The sequence below is a fragment of the Mirounga leonina genome, unplaced genomic scaffold, assembly GCF_011800145.1.
Source record: "Mirounga leonina isolate KUSES-001 unplaced genomic scaffold, KU_Mleo_1.0 Mir_91, whole genome shotgun sequence".
Classification (NCBI taxonomy): domain Eukaryota; kingdom Metazoa; phylum Chordata; class Mammalia; order Carnivora; family Phocidae; genus Mirounga; species Mirounga leonina.
The window spans coordinates 29800151-29823072 of NW_023270839.1; the positions used below are offsets into that span (position 1 = coordinate 29800151).

A 22922-nucleotide genomic window follows, 5' to 3' on the forward strand; every position below is an offset into this window, starting at 1 on the left:
ATCATGTTAATATAGAAAAAGGGTAACTGTATGACAGCTTAAAAGAGGAAGATCATCCTTTATTCATTTTATCGCTTGTATTTTTCTCTTACCTTTGACTTAAGTAAACAGTAACAAGAAGGTATTTTTGGATACTTCTTTGGTATCAAGTGACCTGCATATGAGCCTATAGTTATGAAGGGCCACATAGTAAGTATTTTTAGCTTTGTGGGTCCTATAGTCTCTGTCACAACTGCTCCACTCTGCACTCCAGGTGCAAAAGCAGCCATAGATATTAAGTAAACAAGTGGGCATGGTCATGTACTGATAAAACTTTATTTTAAAAACGAACACTATGGGCTGGTTTTGGCAGTGGACTTAGATTGCCAACTGCTGGTCTAAAGAGTGAAAGCAAGGCAGAGAGGCATAAGGGAAAACATGTCTTCTTTTTTGGTAATAAATTGAGAAATGCACTTTGATGATAACAAAATACAGTAGATTATGTAGTTGACCCTTGAACACCAAGGGTTTTGGACTGTTGTTGGTCTACTTACAGATTACAGATTTTTTACAGTACTGTAAATGTATTTTTCTCTTCCTTATGATTTTCTTAATGCTTTCTCTTCTCTAGCTTATTCTAAGGATACATATAATATAACCCACAAAATACGTGTTTATGACTGTTTATGTAAATAATATGTATGTCACAGTCAGTAGTATGCTCCTAGTTAAGTTTTGGGGGAGTCAAAAGTTATATGTGGATTTTTGACTGTGCAGGGATCAGTGACCCTAACTAACCCCTGTATCAAGGATCAACTGTATCTACTTCTGGTTATACATTTGATTTGATACTGATGTTTTCATTTATTTTTTATTTATTCATTTGAGAGAGAGAGCACAACAGGGGGAGAGGGAGAGGGAGGAGCAGACTCCCTGCTGAGCTGGGAGCCCGACATGGGGGATCAATCTCAGGACCTGGAGATCATGACCTGAGGCAAAGGCAGACCCTTAACCACCTGAGCCACCCAGGTGCCCCTGATATTGATACTTTTATTTATTAAATGTTTCTTTCAGCTTTGAGTACTGACCAACATGGCCTTAACATTTCCCTCAACTTGAAAGAGTAAGCTGGTGTACATTAGACTTCTTACTTACGTCTAGGCCCCTGACCTCCCTCTCACCTTGGCCCTTACAAAATCCAGAAGTCTTAAACCCAGAGGTCCCTGACTTCCCTTTTCTTACAACATTTACTTTAGAAAAATTATAATGGTAAATTCTTTGAATTATAATTTTTTGAAAGCCTCTTGGCAGTTTTACAACCCAGGACTAGCTTTCTCAAGGACCTGGCAGGCATCCCTTTCAAATGCAATCACCAAGGAGTATAGACCCCTGTCGCCCAGTCTCTATTGTGGGGTAGGAGCCTAATTTGGACAGGTACCTTGCTCCACGTTGTAATACTATCTTGGGTCATGATTATAAGAGAAAGTTTATCTTTTTTGGGGGGTAATGCCAATTAGCAAGCACAGGTGACTAGGATTCCCCCAACTCTAGCTCTTGCCCCTTCCAATTCAGCCCTTAAAAATGTCCCCATCTGTTATGTCAGTGGACTTGAGGTTGGACTGAGTTCTGATTTCTCTTCCCTACTGCACACCCTTGAATAAAATTTTCCTGGCCTATTTCATTATGTCCAGTGCAATTTTGCTTTAACAGTACAAATTTTACCATCTCACCAGAATAAAAAATATTCCTGTTGTTTGACAGTCTGTTAACTCCTAAAAAATTTGACTACCAACATAAATATGATCTCTTTATTTACTATCCGTTGATGATCATTAGTTGTTGAAATAGTTTTTATAGAAAAATACACCTGTACCCATTTTATATCAATATGTTAATATTATAATTACATGTGTAATCTAGTTTAAGAGAGATGGTAGAATGGTGTCACTTAGAGGAGCACTTGAATTCTGTTCAAAGATTTACAAGTTGATATATTGAATCCAACAGCTGTAAGTTTTATTACTACCTTATAAAATATTCTGGGTGCATGATAGAAACTCAGTACATATTTTTAACTGAATGAATCAGAAGTAGAAGTGTTTATTCTCAACTTCTCCTGGCGTATTTCTTCATGTCAGAAGTTCACAGTTGCCAGGGCTCCTGGGTGGCTCAGTCAGTTAAGTGTCCTACTCTTGGTTTCAGCTCAGGTCATGGTCCCTGGGTCTTGAGATCCAGCCCAGTGTAGGGCTCCACACTCAGTGGGGTGTCTGCTTGGGATTTTTTGTCTCCCTCTCCCCCTCCCCCAACTTGCACACAAACTCTCTGCCTCTCTCTTTCAAATAAATAGATCTTAAGAAACAAAGTTCACAGTTGCCAAAAGCATGCAAAATGGAACTTGAAAGAGTAAGCTGGTGTACATTATCTATTTTACCTTATAAATGTTTTAGAGCATACCATATTGATTGATTATAATAATTTAGAGAAGTATCAGAGTACTGACATTCTTCTGTTAGGTGTTGAAATGTAACCTTTCAGGGATTTTTTTTTTTTTTTACCATATTTTCCAAGCGATACTCCTGTAACTGAATTGTATATTGACTCCTAACCGATTGTTGGCCAATGAGTAACACAATTTTTAAAAAAGAATTTATGAATAACCAGCTATATCTTCAAATTTAAATTGGTTGCCTTTTGGATCAGTGGTATTTTCCTATTGTCTTGAAACTTTGCTTCAGGGGATCCAGAAAACCAACCAAGCAACAACAGCAAAACCTAGAACTACATATGTCAGACTTACCTCAGAAGTATTTCCCTTAATTTTAAAAACACAAAGTTGGGGAACGCAGCTTCAAGGAAGAAACAGATGTCCTGTCTACATAGTAAGGGAATTTACAAATTTGGGAAAGGACAAAACTGCTTAATTTCTGTGGGCTTTCCTAGATATGATTTGATCAGAGAAACAAATCAAACTCAGTTTTTGGTTTTTAAAGTCTACTTATGCTTAGCCAAATCCCCAAGTAACCTCATAATCTTCCTGTTTTTAGTGGAGATTGCAGGTTTCTTTTAAGCCTACTCCCATTTCTTTGAAGATGGATTTGGAGCAGAAATAAAGGAGAAATGGGTATTAAGCCAGAGAGTCTGGTTGTATGTTATTACATTTTCCTCATGTGTATTTCTCATCATAAGAAGGAGGTTGAATCTGTTTTGCTGGTAAATAATCTGAATATTAATACTGAACTTCCCAGTCCTCTAAGGTACCTCCTGCTTATTGTAAATCTCTCTCCTTTTACCACAAAACATTTTCTATAAGGGCACAATTTATTGGCCCAGTTTGTTGCATAAAAATATATTCTTTGTTTTGGAACATGCATGAGGGAGGAGAAAGGGATTATAATTTTCCCATTTGGACAGCCGATTGATCAAGACCAGGAGGATTTGTTCCCACATGGTAAATCCATCTTTCAAAAAAAAAAAGGGGCAATTTTCCAATATATGATAGCAAGAATGAGAGTCTGTTTCCTTTCCAAAGGAGCATTTTACATATTTTGCATCGTGATGTTGGGCATAGAGTCTGTTTTCATCATGAGAATTTTGAGAGTCCTTGATGCTTTTTATCTATCTGTGCAAACATAAATGCTCTTAAAAACGTTCTGACAGACTTGCTGTTCACCCCTAAACACATGCAGGGAATTCCATGTCAGCATCAGGGATTAATTGTCCTCTGGAGGTGATTTCTGTCAATCAAATACATTTTAACTTAGTGTTTAATGAGCCATTTATTGTAAAATGAAGCCCAGGTGTCTCACAGAATCTGAGATTTCATTAGACTATGGTCATGCATCTGTAATACCAAGTGAGAAATGCATTTAGTCAGTGTTTTTCACCTTGGTGTTCTTAACAAACAACCTTTACTTTGGTACTGGCCCTCTTAATTGAATTTATATTTGAACTAGAACTATTGGGATATAGTTTATCTTAAAGGCACTAGTCTGTTTTAGCTGCTTGAGCCGTGGGCCTGCTTTCTAAAGAGAGTGCTGCATAATTGATGAACGAATCACTCATTCCTGTAAGAAATATTTATTGAGGGCCTACCATGTGCCAAGGAGTTTTTTAGGCACTAAGAATACATCAGCAAACAAGAAGTCAAGATCCAGTCTCTCATGGATTCCCCATTCCAGAAGATACAATTCATTTATCTGACAGACATTCTGAGTATTTAAGTATGAGGACTTATACAGGGCATTGGGATACAGCAGTAAAAGATATCTCTTGCTTTAGTGAGTTCCTAATCTAGAGCAAAGAGGAAGAAGAAATTAACAAGAAGACAGCGTAATTGAGGTGTACATGGGTACTGTAAGAGCATAGACATGAAGGGACCAAATCCAGGCACAGATGAAGAGAGGTGTCAGAGAAAGCTGATGGTCAGTCTGAGGGTCCCAGCCTTACTTGCTCTTCAGCTTCCACCATTCCTCTAAACCCTACATATTTCCTTCCTTTCCTGTCTCCCACCACTGCCTCACACTCAAAATCTCTGTAGTTGAATTCCAGCAATCCATAGCATTTATGAAAAGTTATGATGCTTTTCACCGAAAGAGAAGTGGTTCCTTAAGTGTTTGACCCCCTCCTTAGTGACAAGCATGTACGCAATCACTGAAATGCATGCTAATTTGGATTTTAGGGAGCAAATGTGATAAATACTGTTGTAGTGTATTTCTGACATTGGGACTACAGATAGTCTTTCCTTTCATCTTGTATTGTTTCTTGAAATCTCCAAAGGATCTAAAAATTATTATTGTCTTTATGGTGCTTCCTTCCAATCACTTTGCTCTTGTTTTTATCAAAAAAAAATTGATCTTTAAATCTTTTGAATCAAAGGCATTTCGATCCCTTGAAAACCACAAGATGATGTGATTAGGGACAATTGTCTCTAAAAAGGCAGGTGAGTTAGATGATTGTCCCCCCCCCACCCCCATCGTGATATCTATGAACAATGACAAGTGAACTGAATCCGGATTTATAAATTGAAATACACATGACTTCCCAACATTTTGCCAATAATATTTGAGAATCAATGCTTGATAATGTTGTAGCAATTGCTTTAGCTGAAAACATGCCAGTAACTGTCTCATTGTTGGCAATTTAAGCATCATCTTTTTGAGTTTGTTACTCTAACTTTTCCAATGAAGCTGAAATTCCATTTGTTAAATTGGTTTGACACTAACCCCATTTTCTTCAAAAAGCGAAGTCAGGGGATTTAAACATTATTAATCCATTGTTTTCAATCGTGTCTGTGTCAGGAAATGTTAGCATTTTCAGAGATTACAATCATGCTTTTCGACCTATTTTATTTGAAGGTGTACTTTTTGAAGGGGTGGTTTGCTGCAAGGATCTGTTCAGTCGTTTTAAATTGCTAATTGTACTTTAAATCCTGTTTTCCCTCTCCCTCCTAGAACAATGTAAGTAGCATTGAAACTACAGCCTTTAAAAGGAATTGATTTTCAAGGAGATGCTTAGAAGCAAGAAACTTCACCTTGGCAATAACCACACATAGAGAAGAGGCACACAGAAAGTCAGAGGGAAGTGCTTTGCAAATTGAACACTATGTAGAAGCCTGTTATCTGCTACCAACCAGCAAAGGATGCCTGCAAATGACTCCCTTGTCCCCTGTTTTCTGGCCATCCCTATTAACCATGGGCTCCAATAGAATCAAATGTTGATAGTGGGAGGAAGTAATGTTTATGGCTGGACACAACCAATTATCTGTATTCAGAGATGCATAGCATGTTAAAGCTTGGAAGGATTAGATCTTTTCCCTTCAGAGATGGAGAAACTGAATCTAGGAGTGATAAAGTTACTTTTCTAAGGTCACAGAACAGAGCTAGGATTACAGTGAATCATGCTTATGCCGTGATACCTATAACTCTAAATTGGCCACCGTGAATCCTTCTATCTACCCCACATACCAAAAAAGCAATTTGCTATTCTTTTCAAGGTTCCCAAGAAGTGTAGCCACTAACCCTGATTAATACTTACTCTTCTTCGAAATATAAGTCTCTTTTTTTCTTTCTTTTCATCATCTAAGAAATGTGTACTTTGATGCTTAATATTTTTTTGATTATATTGACTGCCTAATCATTTACCATTTAGGTTAAAAAGTGAATGTGAAATGGCAAGTTCAGTGTGACTGTTGTTTGGTACCATTTGTAACTTACCATGATCCTATTCACAGTTTCTAGGAAAGAACAGGTAGGGGCTCCTGGGTGGCTCAGTTGGTTAAGGGTCAACTCTCGATTTCGGCTCAGGTCATGATCTCAGGGTTGTGAGAGTGAGCCCCTCATCTGGCTCTGCACTAGGTGTGGAGCCTGCTTAAGATTCTCTCTCTCTTTCTCCTTCTCAAAAAAAGAAAAAAAGAAAAAAGACAGGTTTTTTTTTTTTTTAACCAATAGGGAAAAGATTATATTCATAGGAGTGACCTGAAAATTCTGAATTTTAATGCTTTATTTTTAAAATTAATATAAAATGCATAAACTTTTTTTTTCAAATGCTTACACCTTTATTCTTAGTATTCCAACTCCCGATTAACTCTGGAGTCACTAGTTTTAAGAAGAACATTTTAACGTAAGTTCTAAGAAGTGACAATTATTGTATCTTTAATTTTTAGGTATGTTGAGACGTGTTCAATTTAATTCCAACCAAATTAAGGAGGACCATATTTATGACTTTATTTACCTTCTTCCTTTTACCAGACAATGAAAATTTTATTGCTTACAATTTTAATTAGCTCACAAGAAAAACACCATTGTAAGGCTAATTTGATATTAAAACTGATGTAAAGTTTCTGATGAGATGAAAAGTAGCATTAAATGAAATACTGGGTTTTTCTCATTGTTCTCCTTTGATTTCCACATTTTCACCATTCTCATCTCTGTATTTTGCCTTACAGAGTTATGAGCCAAAAATCATTCCATTAATATCTTCAAAATTAACTCAATATATTTTATTTAGTGAAATCAAGGTGGTATCTATTTTATAGTAATTTTATGGTAATTTTTTTTTTTTTTTTTTTTGCATCTACACATTAACCAGAAACTAGTAGGTCTATGATAAAACTTTGAAAGAAAAAACATTTTATGGGTGATTTGTTGTTGACTTCTTCTGTAAAAATCTTGTTTAATAGTATTTTAAAGACTAATATAGGTTATACACTTTCATATGTTAAAATAATATGTAAAGATATTTGCATCTTGCTTGTTTGGCAACTTACAGGGTTCTTTTGAATCGGTATTTGTTGACCACCTGGGTATTGTCAGTATTCACTTAAAGACCTTAAACTGGAAGCCAAGCCTCTAAAAATGTTCCCCTCTTTCCCATGACTTTATTTAAATGCAGCTCTCCTTTAGATTAGGAAAATATATTTACCCGCTCCTATTGGTGGGTTCTCCATGTATAAGAACTGGATTTTTTAACCCCCTGGATAATCTAAACAAGCTGTGAACTCTTGCTGGAAGTAAAACATTAGAGATTATATATAATCCCCAGGATATACTGTTCCCAGTGTTCTTCCAGCCATTTTTTTCTAACTAGCTTCAAAGCCCATTGCCTATTCCCTGTTACACAAGCTGTATTACAATCTTGGGAGCTGTATACTCTTTAATGGATATAGAGTAAGTAGGTGTGGGAAACAGGAGGCAGCTCTTTACTGCCTTGAGAAGCCATTAGCATGGAATAGGGAAGTGATTGATAGCCTTGCTGGCCAGCAGCCTACGCCCCAATCTTAGATACAGGGTCTACAGTGTATGTTTGCTAGAAATATCTTCCCATTTCCTCTCTAGTCAGGTTAATATTTTAGGAGTTTAGTCAGCCACTGAACATCTCTCAATCTAGCCAGCTGCCCTAAAGTTAGGCAAAGTCCTCCCAGATACTGGGAAATCTTTGATTGGTACTCTAATGCCTAGTGCTTTTATGACTTGACTTTCTTTTTTGTTTTTCTCAGATATTTCCATGGGAAGTTTCAAGGGGTGAATCATATGCAGCTAGCTACCTCCCATCATACCCCAGAAATTATCTCAGTTAAATTTAAATCAAAGTAAAGTATTTTTGTCTATCCTCTAAGATAAATACATGCCTAATGCTCTGGAAAATTTTAAATATATAGCGGTTATAAGCAGAATGCTATTAGCCTTCAAAGTTATTGTCATCATTACTGTTAACTGTTATGCACTTCAACAAATGTTTACAAAGCAATTATCCGTTTTGAGAACTGTCATACTCAAGGTAACCAACCGTCCTGTATACGCTAACTCTACATAAATAACTTTGGCTCATATTGTTTTTGTTTTCATTAATAAACATTGGTCAACTCCTATGTATAAGAAAACACTATGCTAGAGGCAGGCTGAATTAAGATAACCAAGCATGAACTAGACACATGCTGAAAGGAACAGATACATGTGCAAGTAATACACAACATTGAAGAGAGAAGGAAGAAGATAAATTAAGAGAAAGATATTCTTTCTCTTAAGAGAGATGGTTTTAAACTTATATTGCCTAAACTCCAATAGTTTGGGTGTTATTACAGAAGTATCCATTGGATAGAGGAAGTTAGGAGGCCCGGAGATGGAGGACACAGGTTCAAAGGCTGATTGGAGCCCAGTAGTGGTGAGCCCACAGAGGAGAAATCAGAGGGGAATGTCTGAGCCAAGGTCTTGAGGATTAGAGTTCATGTAATGGCCATAGAAGAGTAAAGAGTTTAGTGTCCCTAGAATTTGGTTCGATAAATATTTATTTAACATGTCTAAATGTGAGATGCTGTGTTAGGCATTGGATATATAGTAATGAATCCACTTATAGACTAATGGAAAGAATTAGTCACACAAGAGATGTAATACAATTATGCAGAAGTTATGAGAAAAGCCAAACAGAGTGCTAAGGGAGAGTAAGTTCGAATGTGCATATTGTGCCCTGGTGGGTCTCAAAGTGAGGCTGGGCTAAGAATTAATGCATGACTCAGAGATAGCCAAACCAAGCACAGGGCTTGCTGTCACAGATAGGTAAAAGATATATTCCAGGGGAATGGAAGAGAAAAAACCAAGACACAATGGGAAAAAAATATTGTGTACAGTGAACCCTAGCAATTTTAGGTTGGTAGAGCCCAAATTTCCCAGAGAATATCCTATATCCTATACCAAGCTTGTTTATATCCCCAGCCTTCCCATATTATGCTCATTTTTCCCCTCACTTGGCTTATAAGCAATGAACATCATTCAATAATTGTGTCATCTTCATTATAAAACTTTCAATTTCACCTACAGAATTCACACTAGAAGCACCTTCAGAATATTTGTTTCTCCATTATTTCTGCTTACAGACCCTTCTAAACTGTTACCAATCTCATTGGGGTCCAAAAATCAGAGGGTGGTGGCTAGCAGATTTAAATACTGTGTAATACTCAGCTGCATTAGGGAGACATGGATCCTTTTTTTAAAACCAAGAACAAGATTGTTCATCCTGGTGACCTCCAATATCCCTTTAAATACATAATGCATGTTCAGGATAATAAACTTCTGGTCTTTCAGTTTCTTACCAATTTATTTTGACAACTGATGTTTCTATAACTCTTGTTCCCCCTAGGTATGTTTAGTTTCCTTGTGCCATCCCCTGTACCAGTGCATTTAGTTCTTGCATATTGCACAACTCTTAACCTCTAACTTTGGGTCTAACAAATTTCATTATTTGTGAATTGCTCAAAAAAAAAAAAGATATATAATGTTAGGAGTTTTTTAATTTCTATGTTTAATATCTTTATATTATTTGTGATATTCTTAATACATATAATTAGTGTATAATAAAGTCAAAATAGGTATCATTTACCTAAAAGAAGCAATCGGTGATGATGTATTTCTAGGGTTAAATAGGAAAACATCATGCAACTCCCATGACATGCTTTGTTATTGGTAATCCTCAAAGATCCATGTTTAAAACTTAGACCTACTTTTATCAGCTAGTATCATAACAAGCTGCATGAGTGGCGTGGCTGAGATCTAAGAGAAACCACCATTTCCAGGACTATCCTCCATTTCTTTTAAGGTGTCATTCAGGGCATTTATGTTTGTACATTCCATGTTTGAGTTCAGTAATACAGAATTCAGAGATGCCTAAGTGGAGGATAAATTACTGACGTATGAGAGCAAAATAGGATTAGATTACATACTGAAGATTTCTTTCCTCTGCATTTTATCTTTTCACTTTTATCATAAGCTGTGCTTTCAATTTCCAAGTCTTTTGTTATAGTTCAAATGAAACAGGTTTTCTTGAGAGAAGTAACAGAACTGAACGCTTGATGCCTCTGATGTCTGTGATACTATTATTCAAGGTTTAAAAGAAATGGTCTTTAAGCATTGAGCTTGCATAATTCAATCTGTCCTCACTATTCGTCTGTTTCCCTTATTAAATCGTGGTTGCAGCAAAATGCTAGGAAAACAGAACTGCTTCTGGAAGGTATTCTAATGACAAAAGTCCAGAAACTGGACTCAAGTCAGATGTTAAGTTCACTTGCTCAGTAGACGTGTGATGAAAAGGGAGCCTCTTGCTTCATCAGTGTGATAGGAATACAAGAATGAAAGGGTATTCTGGTTGAAATAGAGCATTTCAGGAACTGAAGTAAGTGACAGCATAGTTGCTGGAGAAGGGGAGACTCCCATGTAATTGTTTTCCAACAATGCTGGATTCCACTGGAAATTGCACTTTCGGTGTGTTCACACAACACTCCCACACTTGAAGGGAATTCTGCACTCATCCCTTTGACAGATCGCATTCTAATTAAGCCACTTCACATTTGTGAATGAGAAATTTTTAAAAGCTGAGATTGCTTTCTCTTTCATTTAGTAGAGACTGTGGGAGTTTTCTCTCTTTTTCAAAGATGTAGTTAAGGAATTAATCGCTGACATTAGAGGGCACAGTTACATGAATTCATTGGTTTATGTTTATTTAAAGTGCTCAATGTTTTTGTCTTGTAGGCACTTCTCATGTTTGTCTTCTAAATACATGTGCCCTGGTGTCCCTGCTGTCATGAGCACCTTGTTGGCGAATATAAATGCTTTCTACGCTCACACAACAATTTCAACAAATGTACAGGTTTCTGCCTCAGATCGATTTGCCGCTACCAACTTTGGTGTAAGTATTTTTGGACTTTCAAATTCCTACTAACTTATGGGACTTACATTTTCTTTTTTTTTTTTTTTTTAAGATTTTATTGATTTATTTGACAGAGGAAGAAACAGCGAGAGAAGGAACACAAGCAGGGGGAAGTGTGAAAGGGAGAAGAAGCAGGCTTCCCACTGAGCAGGGAGCCCGATGCGGGGCTCCATCCCAGGACCCTGGGACCATGACCTGAGCCCAAGGCAGACGCTTAATGACTGAGCCACCCAAGCGCCCCCTGGGAGTTACATTTTCAACATACTTTGGATTCCAGATATTCTTGGAATCTTACTGCAGGAGGCGCATCTTTTAGGGAATATCTTTTAGTATAATGGGCGAAAGCTAAAAGTTCATTGGAAACATACCCTGTAAAATAACTTTGGCAGTCAGTAGGCATCTTCATGGAATTAAGTCTTCCTATCTGGAATGACCTTTTCCAATGAGGACACACATAAATTTTCTGAAAGTGTAGTGGGATTTTATAGGACTTTCTCCATGTATGCAGATTTAGGATTCACCATTTCAGATGCTGTTCCCTGGTAAAAGTGAGTTTGGTTGACTTCTCTGGAGTCTATTAGGCTCCATTTATACCTCCGATTGGTTTTTACTGGTGTTGCTAGATATCGGCACATCTTCTAAGTGAAACATAGTAGGTGTATAAAGAGTCTTAAGAGCTATCTGTACCTAATTAAGACTGTCCATCTGAAGTATTCAAATGCACCAAGGATACAATGAAAAATAGAAATGCAGGTATCCCAAGGAAACTCAAGTATTTAGCTGTTGCACCTGTCACTGGAACTCATTCTCTATAAGCCTCATTAAGTTGAAATTGACAAGACTGGAAATCAGATATAAATTAATAGTAACCGCAGTATAATTGTGCAGATCAAAACTAAGACAAAATTAGTGAAGATGGAGAAGGAAGGACAAACTGTATAGTTTTTCATGGCATAGAATCAACAGCACTTGGTGTCTTTGGTGATGTGGACAGGGAAGGAAAGGGAAAGCTGTCTGGAGAGATTCCCACAATTTTGACTAGGGCAGGTACCTGGTTGGCAGTAGCTCTGTTCAATAACCCTATGAGACCGGTATTCTTATTCTCGTGTGTGTGTATACATGAAACTAAGATCCATTGTAGGAGAATGACATTTTCATGGCAACATAGTTACTTTTTCCCCTGTACTTCCAAATGGGTTCACTGAATAGATTTTTGTTATTATGTTGTTAGAAATTAAATTTTGGGATATGTGCCATAGAGTAGAGACAAATGAGACTCAGCAAATAAAAGTGTGTGATGTCAGTAGGGGGAAAATATGCTGCTGTGTATACTCTTTTCCTGTCCTTTTCATCTGAAAGAAAATGCATGTGAGGCATGTGAGATGAGTTGGAATGAATCAAAAGAAAAAGTAATTATTATTTAATGACAAATCAAATTAAGTGCTAGTAGAAGAAAACACTATCTGGGTTAGGAGTCATGGGATTTGAGTTTGTATTCAAATTTAGCAAGCCAGTCCAGTCATTCTAGCCTCAGTTTCTCAATCTGCTCAATGAAGATAACAAATACCTCTCTAATGTGTTTCTCAAAACGAAGATGAAAAGCAAATGAAGTAAAATATAATAAGCCAGTTTGTAAAAGTTGAAAATGCTCTATAAATATTAGGTATGAGGATTTCATCTCTCCTGCCCTACCTACAGTATAAACAGCATACCATCAGTTACTTCTTTTAGACACATTGAGTCTTGTAAAAGCCAGGACCAAAGAACATTCACTGGCCAACTCAACAAAATACTGTTATAACCGATAACAGAACATCAGAACGGTTTTCTTATAAAAACCTCATCTTGATAATAAGATTGTCTTGAGATTTTACCTGTAACATAAAGCACTCAGTGTTATGTAATTGTTTTGCTTTTAATATTGTGCCTGGGCACCTTGGAGAGAATAAGCCAACCTTGTGGAACACTGAGCCTTTATAGCTCTGAAAAAGAAGACGTGTCTATATGATTAATATCCATCATAAAAGCTACCTGGAGGAAAATGAGATAGAACTTCCTGCTGACCCAAAGAAGAAAAACCAAATTGATTTCACTATTTTTCAGTGACAACATGATTATAAAAAACTTTATTTTGTAAATCAAATAACTTATTGTAGAAGAGGGCCCCCCCAAAAAGGAATTTTTTTCCTCAAACTACATTTTGATAAATTGATGATTTGGTATATAAATGTGACTGTATTTTTCTCTACCTACTGAAAATAATGCTATTTGCTCAGTCAGATATACCTAAGTATAACGTCTCCCACCTCCAACTTAGGGCCTAAGGTTCTTATTTACCTGAATTCTGAATCTGATCTGTTGCTCCTGACTTAAGAACACCTTTATATTGGTCCTTCATCCTTCTCAAAGGTATAACCCAGACATTTTGAGTATACAAATAATAAGCCAGTGGAAAAAGCTTTTCTTACTTATGAGGATGGTAAACAAACATATTTAGGAAAAGAAAACCATCACTGTTACAATTCAGACATTTTTGTGTACAATTGTTATTTTTGGTCATGGTTTGGATGAAAAATGTTCACGAATGAAGTGAAAAGGACAGAATACTTGGGTGTAAGAAGAGGAACAAGCAAACTTTTTTGAGGAAAATGGTTAGATAAATAGGATGAAAATGATAAACAATGTCATATTATGAAAGACAAGGGAAAACTATTTTGAGAAAAGGAATCTATATAAAGACTGTCAACTGTTGCAAAAAGTTCAAGTAAGATGGGGAAAGGAATGACCCCTTTAAATTTGGGAAATAGGAGGTAATTATTTAGTGAAGTTGACATTGAAGCCTAAATTCGTTGGGTCCTTCAGTGAATGGCATAGATGAATAGTTGTGTAAATTAGTTTCATTTATTCACTAAAATATAATGCAATCACTAAGAATCATGTTTTTAAAGAAAAGTTCATAAAATTGAGCACTGTCCATGATATAATGATAAATGAAAAAAAAAATTAAATTCTATAAACATTCTAATTCCAACATTGAAAACAACACACACAACTGGTTTAGAAATAAGACTGGAAGGAAATGTGCCAAAATGCCAATGATACAGCCACTTGGTGGGATGACAGCTAATATTTTGTTGTTTTGCTTTATATTCATCTTTATACTGACATTGTAAAACTGTCTTATGTTAATTTTGTAATAAACATATGAATTAAAGGGTGAATATGGTTCAGGAAACAGACTATTTTGTTAAGGAACTGGACTGAAAAGGGAAAGCTTGGTCAAGGGAAGATATTGTCATGAAAAAGATTTTATTTTTACTGGTTGGTTGGATAGGGATGTTTTTATTTAATAAGGTAAATTGAAACATGTTTATAGATTATCAGGAAAGGGACTAGTTGTGACAGTGAAGTTGCAGATTTATCGAAGGGAGAACATGTGATGCCGTGACATCACAGAGGAGAAAGAAGAAATGTAGTCAAGAAGACAAAATCAGGGACATTCTTTGGAATAAGAAAGGGCAAGTTCCATTCTGAAATTTCAGGAAGAGTGTAAGTGTCCTTGCAGAGAACTCTGACCTTTTGATATTAAAGTGAAAAGCTGGGATGTCACACCCCATTTCCCTAATCTTCTCTGTGGTTGTCTACAAGAACAGGAAATGCTCATCTACAAGACAGGGGCTATGATACAGATGCAGGAGGTGAAGGAGGTTGTAACAGGTTTGGATACATTACCAAAGGGAATAGAAAAAGAAATGCTTCAGGTCCGTGTCAGAAGAATTCCTAGTAAAACTGAAGGTCTCATTTGATGTTGAGAAGCATAAATCACATTGTCACAACAATGCATGTGGCTGTGAGATTTTCTCAGAATTTTGCAGCATTCTGATGCTCATGTAACAGATATGGCCGAAGATTGGATTGACTTCAGGTTGAAATTTTGTAGAAAAGAGGCAGTGAAGGGTGAGTGAATTAGTACATAGATGAGGCTGTTGAGAGAAAAGTTGAAGTGCTTCACCATGGGGTCTAGGTTTGAGAAGTTGCACCAGGAGAGACAGAGACAAAAAATTTAGGTAGGAACATAATATGTTTCAGTTAAAATTTCAAAGGGGAAGTCTTGGGTCCAAGATGTAGCTCTGGAAGTAGACTGTTGAAAATTGAGTATAAAACAGTTATAGTTTACTTAAACCTGCTCATAGGCAGTGACTGTTGGATTTTCAGGAATACTACAAGCTAGTTGTTGAACACAGCAGTCCTTGAAACCAGAAGTATTGAGAATACTAACATCATGGAAATTGGCAAATGCTAAAAATCAAGGCATTTTTCTTTTGAAGAGATGATTTAGCAGCACACCATTGAGTGAAAAGGTTATTTGGAGTCAAGATTAAAGAACTTTTTTGGATAAAAATCCCCGTGGGTGTGGAAAACACCATGGGTAGATCGAGGGTTGGAAAGGAAGAAAACATAAGTTGGGGTTCAATATCTCAACTTTAAAGAAAAGTCTTTAGAAAATTTATTTAGTGAGTTATCTTAAAATGCAAATAATGAATTATTAGTAAAATTAATACTTATCTAGTTCATTTTTTTCCCTAACATGTATACCCTCTTTGACCCAACCAGTGTTCAGCAAAAATAAATAAGCTAATACTAATAAATATTTCTTTGTCATTACATATGTTCTTTTCAATATGTTTTCATGTGATACCTCACGTAAGGCACTACAGCAGGTAGTGGAGGGACTGAAAGATAAATGATGACCTCTGCTCTCTGAAATTAATGGGATGGTCACATAACCTTATGTAGCGATAACCATAAGTCACTCACAAAATGTGATTAGTGTCAAAGAAGGTTATACTTACAAATTTGCTTTGAGAGTGAAGAGGGGCAAGTGATTGATTCTTTTCAGGGCCCATGAAAGTTTGACAAAAGGAACAGAGCTTTTGGGGATGAGTAGTATTTTCCAAGGTCCAAGAAGTAGTAGGGATCTACCTTAGGTCCGGAAAGACATTTGAATAAAGTCAAGAGTAAAGATACAAAATAAGTTCAAAGTGTGTGGAAGGTAGCCTGCCTACTGAGTAGGGCAATTAGAATAAAAGATGGTAGTATAAGGAGAAGCTGTGCTCTTGGGTTGATAGTAGACTGTTGAGGGCCTTTAAAGCCTACTGAGATGTTTGAATGTCGTTCTTGAAGCTCAGGGTAAAGTCTGATAGAATCTTTGGTTTAGAAAGTTAACTCTGTAGAAGAAATGTTGTAGAGGGAAGATAGAGAATGTGTATCAGACACAGTTCAGGTGGAGCAATAGAAACCATCCTAGAAACTTTCAGTAGAAAGGGATTTGACACAGGGCATTAGATGCTTATAATACCATGTGAAGGACTGGAGGAAGATTCTTCTGTAATAATTCTCAAAATATTGCAGTGAAACTGATTTGCAAGAGAAGGTGTGAGCTTGCTTAGAGTCAGGAAGGTGAGGAATCAGAAAGCTGCTTCTGCTAATGAAGCTATCTTTTTGAACCACAGAGCTAGTGACCAGAGACTGGGAAATGAATGTCTCCAGGACTTGACTTAGCAGCAGAAGTAAAACCGGAAGCCGGAAGTGGGCCTCCATCTCCTGTCTGCTTCCCAAACATAGCAGTACACATGCATCTAATAGGCAGGAACTAACATAATTGCATGAACTTGCAAAGGAGTTTGGCAAATGTGGTGCTTAGTTTTCCAGTCTCAGAACTATAGGAAGCCACACTGAAGAGAGGAGGAATGAGTAAACCAGTTCTGGTGTTGCACACAGGAGGACTAGATGGAAATTAGTGATAGGGCTGATGTGTTAGTCCTGACAGGGCAAAGTGATGGTGCACGAGGACCATGGCTTGTAGAAAATGAAGTGATGTGGCAAAGGAGAAAATGGGTGTGGGAAACATGTTAGAAGAAATGGTTTCTTTTATGACTTGACAAATGATTGGTTCTGGGCAAAGGTGGATCTAGGTTTTGTGCTGCCTCAACCTTATGTAATTTGATTGGACTCTTTTTCTGAAGAATACAAATTGTGAATAGAAAAGTAATATTTATTTCTAATAAAAAATGAATCCCGGGGCACCTGGGTGGCTCAGTTGTTAAGTGTCTGCCTTCGGCTCGGGTCATGATCCCAGGGTCCTGGGATTGAGCCCCACATTGGGCTCCCTGCACGGCAGGAGGCCTGCTTCTCCCTCTCCCACTCCCCCTGCTTGTGTTCCCTCTCTCACTGTGTCTCTCTCTGTCAAATAAATAAAATCTTTAAAAAAAAAAAAAATGAATCCCAGTGAATTGTAAGTTACTATAATATGACACCACAAACATTACAAATTTCAGAAAAACAAGATAGTATTTTCATTAATTAACTTCCTGATACATCTCTTTAAAAGTCTTTCTAGAATTTTTGATTGCAGATTCTTTGATTACTTCTTCATACGATGAAAATCTTGAAATATAATTTTTTGTTGAAAAAATAATGCAGTCTTTAGCAGAGTTGATCAAACTTTTTTGAGTTGATCAGACTTTTTAATTTGACGTTTTAGAAAAGTTTCTATTAACTTCACGATTCATTGATAATGCCACATTTTAATGACTTCCATCAAGTTTGGGAAAATATTATGTTTCTTTCATATGTGATGCCAAAGCAAAAATTGCACCAGAGAGTTAAACAGGCAATGAAAACAATTTGAGACTGTTACCGTAGTGAGAGAAGCTATGGCTCACTGTGAGCTTAGATGTACTAAAAGAGTTTTGTTTGTTTTGTTTTGTTTTGTTTTTAAACAGTTTTTTTTTTTTTAAAGATTTTATTTATTTATTTGACAGAGAGAGACACAGTGAGAGAGGAAACACAAGCAGGGGGAGTGGGAGAGGGAGAAGCAGGCCTCCCGCCGAGCAGGGAGCCCAATACGGGGCTCGATCCCAGGACCCTGGGATCATGACCCGAGCCAAAGGCAGACGCTTAATGACTGAGCCACCCAGGTGCCCCTTTTTAAACAGTTTTTAAGAGCTGGAATAAGCTGGAGAAAAAAATACCTGAGGATATTAAGGGGAAGGTTGATCAGTGGCATATGTCCAGCGCATTAACTTATTCTTGGGTGTGCAAATATCTTTATCTGTAATGAGGCTATCTGTGCTTGCTACTTTACACCCACAAAATTAGTCTCCTACCCTCCCCACCGAGGCTGAGAGATGCAGATACTATCCCTTTGATAGCTCCCAAGTACTTGAGGAAGACATTCCTGGGTTGTAAAGCAACCTGGCAAGAGGCTTTTAAAGAGATTTACATTTCAAAAAAAGATTTACATTTCAAAGGGGCAGAGAAAGAATTTACAAGTGTAAGTTTTTTTAAAGAGAATGCTCTAATAAAAAAAAAAAGAGAGGGTGCCTGGGTGGCTCAGATGGTTAAGCGTCTGCCTTCGGCTCAGGTCATGATCTCAGGGTCCTGGGATGGAGTCCCGCATCAGGCTCCCTGCTCCTTGGGAGCCTGCTTCTCCCTCTGCCTCTCTCTCTCTGTCTCTAATGAATAAATAAATAAAATCTTAAAAAAAAAAAAAAAAGAAATCAGGGCCTAGAGTCAGGAAGAAACCTATTTCTAAAGTTCAGTCAAACTGAGGGAGATGTTGAGGCTCTCTGGGTCAGCGAAGAGTACCATCTCAGGGTTTTTCCGGCTTGCCTGTGAAGTGACTGCTTAAATACTCCTTGAATTGATTACATTTATTAGTTTGTCACTTATACCATCATTGTAGTGACATTTTATAATTTTATGATATCTGTTGATACCAGTATTAATCTCAAATCAACAAGAAATGTAGACCAACTTCCAGTATGTTCCCATGATTAACTAAATTACCAAAAAATATCAAAATAGGTTATGTGTAATTTCTATTTGAAATGGTCTGTTCTTCTTAATGAATTACTGCTTTTGATATGTTCCGGAAAACAAAGTACTTACAGTTAGCTGGTCCAAGTCAGAATAATTTTCATCCTATTTTTACGACATTTACAAAACCCTGAGATCATGTGAACACATAGCTAGAGCTCTTCCTGGGGAAGCTGAAGTGAGGGCCCCCAGGGCTGAAGTGTCATCAGCTTCAACTTAAATCGGCCCCTGCTTCTGGCCTGAGATACTGAGAAACAAAGAAATGGAAGAGAGAAGCGGAGGCTGATGCAGAGGTTTTCACACCCCTTCCTTATGAAGACTTTCCCTTCTCCAGTTCCCAGGATCCCAGGGCAGTACATTGACATTTCTTGTTGATTTGAATACACTTGTGGGGTAACAACTGCCTCCCCCTCCTCAAAATCTCCCCTGTGCTCTTGGGCTACAACCAGCCCCCCAGCTAGTTTTGTATGGGTCCCGGAGATAAGAATGGCTTCCACATTTTAAACGGTTAAAAAATATCCAAAGAAGACTATCGTTTTACTGACGGGGTTTGGGAATATAGGTGAGGTTCAGTGGGGTAGAGTCTGGAGCCAACGACCAAGAAAGAATTCTTGAGGTGTCTTTGGTGCAAAATGGTGGTTCATTAAAGCACAGGGACAGGACCTGTGGGCAGAAGGAGCTGCTGCCCCGGGGTTGTGAGGGGTGGCTGATTATATAATATGGGGTTGGGGGAGGTAAGGAAAAAGGGAGGTTTCAGAAAGAACTTTCATATGCTAAAGAAGACTCAAAGGATACCAGAAGCCTTGCCATTGTCAAGTTAAGGTTGTTTACCCTCTCTAGTAAGGCATTAACATTAAGATAGTTGGGAACTTCCTGGAGGAACACTCTGCCCACTTCAAGTATCTGTCGATGATGGGCTGCAGGTCATAAAGACATTTAATTGTATCTACATTTCCTTCTGGAAGCTAGGTTATTGATGATAGGAATGCTTTGTTCTTGTAGATTGCTAAGACATTTGTAAACTGAGGGAGACTCCTGTCTTGTAGGATTGTGATCTCTATAAATTAACTATTTGTTTTTCCTTTAGGGCAGCCAGGAGTGCCTGAGGAATGTCACATATATCCCGTGGTGGGGGTGGTGGTGTGGGGTGTCAGCTTCTGCTTTGTCCTCAGCTTGCCTTCTGTTCCCTCATCATTATGACACATGAAAATTATATGGCATTCAAATTTCACTGTCCAAGAAACAGGACTTGCTGGGAGACCAGCCCTGCCCTGCGTTTCTGTATCGTCTCTGGGAGCTACTGTACTGCAGTGGGCAGAGTTTTATAGTTGTGACAGGCGACAAAGCTGAAAATATTTGCTGCCCGGCTCTTTCCAGACAGCTTTCTGACCCCTGGTCTAGAATTATTCTTATCAACTAATTAAACCTAGGTTTTTGATAACTGACAGCTGTATTATGATGGATGTGGCCACTACCAAATCCCAGGCATGTGTAGACCTTACCTGACAGGAAGAACTGAGTGACAGGGCGGGTTCAGATGTTGTGGGCACGCCCCCGCAGGAGAATCGTTTTTTAATCAGCCAGTCTTCTGTTATTCCTCAAGTCACACGGTGCAGGACATGGGCCTCCTCCGCTCTTGCAAAGGCAGTCTCACTCTACGTAAATAGAAACATGATAAATAAAATTAAATTTCAAGCTGTCCTGCTGTTTAAAGAATCTCTATGGAAATTCAATCAGTAGCACACTTTTAATTTCACGTCATCTGATATTGTCTGGGATTTAGTGACAAGCCTGGCAGTTTTCTCCACATTTTTCTGTGTTCCTTGAATGTAAATTTTCCAGCTGGGCACTGAAGACTTATGTAGGAAGACCACATGTGTGATCTGTGTCAGTCAGAATTCTGTTCGGCTGCATGAAGCAAACTTAACAAACTTAAGTAATTTTTTTTTTTTTTCCTATGTAACCTAAGTCCAAAGGTAATAAGGAATTCAGGGCTAGTGTGGCTGCTCAGGATTGTAATTTTTTGAAAGGGTGGGCAGACAGGGCTAAAGGGAGGCATGGGGGCTCTCAGCTTCCTGCCCCACCAGGCATCATCGCTTGTTTAGCTTTTCATCTGATGGTCCTACGGCTGTTTTACCTTCTTGTGTCTAGTCTGAGTTTCAGGGGGGAGAAAGGAGAGAAACCCAGGGAGAAAAGCCTGGCAAAGAATTACATAGCAAACACTAATACAGCAGTGTTTGCCAAACTCTCCTTTAGAATCTTTTCAAATAATAATTCGTTGACAATATGCTAGCTGAGTCCATCCCCTCTAATAAACTATATGTATCTCATTAGCCAAAGTCCTACTGCATGGCCATTGCTAAAAGAAAAGAGGTCTGGGAAGGTAGGTATTTCATAACGGACACCTATGACTCATGAGGCTCTCTTAGTAAGGAAGAATGGAAAAATGGATATCAAGCAGACAACCAGAACAGTAAGTCCTAGTGGATATAAGAGGCCCAGTGATTTGGGCATTAGCATGGAGGACTAGGGTCATGTCAGCTGTCTTGATGATTTGTACCAGTCACAGAGGTCAGATAAAGCATTCCGAGACATGACATGAACACGTTAACTTTTACAATTCACTTTGCTGTGACCTAAACTGATGATGGTAGTGGCTCTTAAATTTTTCTATTTTGATTGAGAGCTACTTATCCAGGTGGTTGCAGGATGGGGGTTAATAAAAGGATGGCATAGTTCACCTCTTCCCCTGGGAAGGTATGATGAAGAGTGAGAAAGAAAAATCTAAGACCTTACTCATCTGTATTTTTCAATAGCTTTACCAAAGAGTCTTCTCTGCCTAAAAAGATGGCAAGCATGTTGAAGGCACGATTCACATCTTAAGCTCCTTCATTGGCTCCACAGGGGGTTAACACAGAGGTAATATCAAGCTTTACTGTCTGATGTATGAAACTAATAAGGGCAGTTTATTCAGAAAATTGGAGTTTCAACTTAGGAACAATTCATCAACTTCTGTTAATATTCAGCTCACTTCATCAAAATCAGGGACTTCAAGGGACTTTCCACTTTATACGTGAAAGTATTAGGAAAGTTTCTATTTTGCCCATTATCCTCCGAAGTGCAATTTGTTATTTACAGAATAGTAATGTAGGCTGAGACCTTTAATGTTACTTACTTACACTCCCATATTTTTTTTCATTTTTGATTCCAAATCTGAGACTCAGAATGGGGGATTGTCTGTCCTATAAAATTTGTGATTTTGATGGTTTTATCTTATCTAACTTATTTAATCAACACAACTTCATCCTTCCACTTATAAGCAAACGCCTTATCTTCGCAGCCTATGAAGAGGTCAGTCCACCCTTGATACTGCCTCAGAGGGAAGCATCAGTAATTTTTTTGGCGTGACATTTTATACTTCTTTTAAAACACTAAATCATAAACATACTTTAAAGGTGATCGACAGTTTCAGATTATGAAGTCTGTGCTTGTCACCAAAAGGAAAATGCTTTTTGAAATTGTTCTTGATGAGAACAATAGCTATTCCCACTTCCATAGGTAGGAGAAATTTTAAAAAAACAATCATTTCTTTCTGGGGAGGTACTGTGGTGTGTGGGGCTAGGAAGAGGGGTGGGTCATGTTTATTCTTGCTGACTCATAGTGGTGTGAATTAGTACAGTGGCAATTCAGTTGTCTGCACTCTTTGCAAAGTACACAACTTTCTGGATACTTTCTTATTCATCACAGAAAGGCCCTGTGGCTTATTGGCAAGAGCCTGGATTTGGTGTCAAAGAGATCTGCATTTGAAGACCTGGTATGTCACATACCAGCTCTATCATCTTAGATAATCATTGACATCTTTGAACCTT

General features: G+C 37.8%; 1 protein-coding gene across 2 annotated transcripts in view; it reads left to right on the top strand.

Annotated features, from left to right (window-relative positions):
* The window catches only part of UNC13C (unc-13 homolog C), a 565259-nt gene that overhangs the window by 272186 nt on the left and 270151 nt on the right, over window positions 1–22922 (top strand). For both annotated transcript variants that reach the window (XM_034993923.1, XM_034993924.1), the window contains one exon: window positions 10995–11151. In XM_034993923.1, the coding sequence (XP_034849814.1) occupies window positions 10995–11151 (157 nt within the window). The remainder of the gene's footprint in view (window positions 1–10994; window positions 11152–22922) is intronic.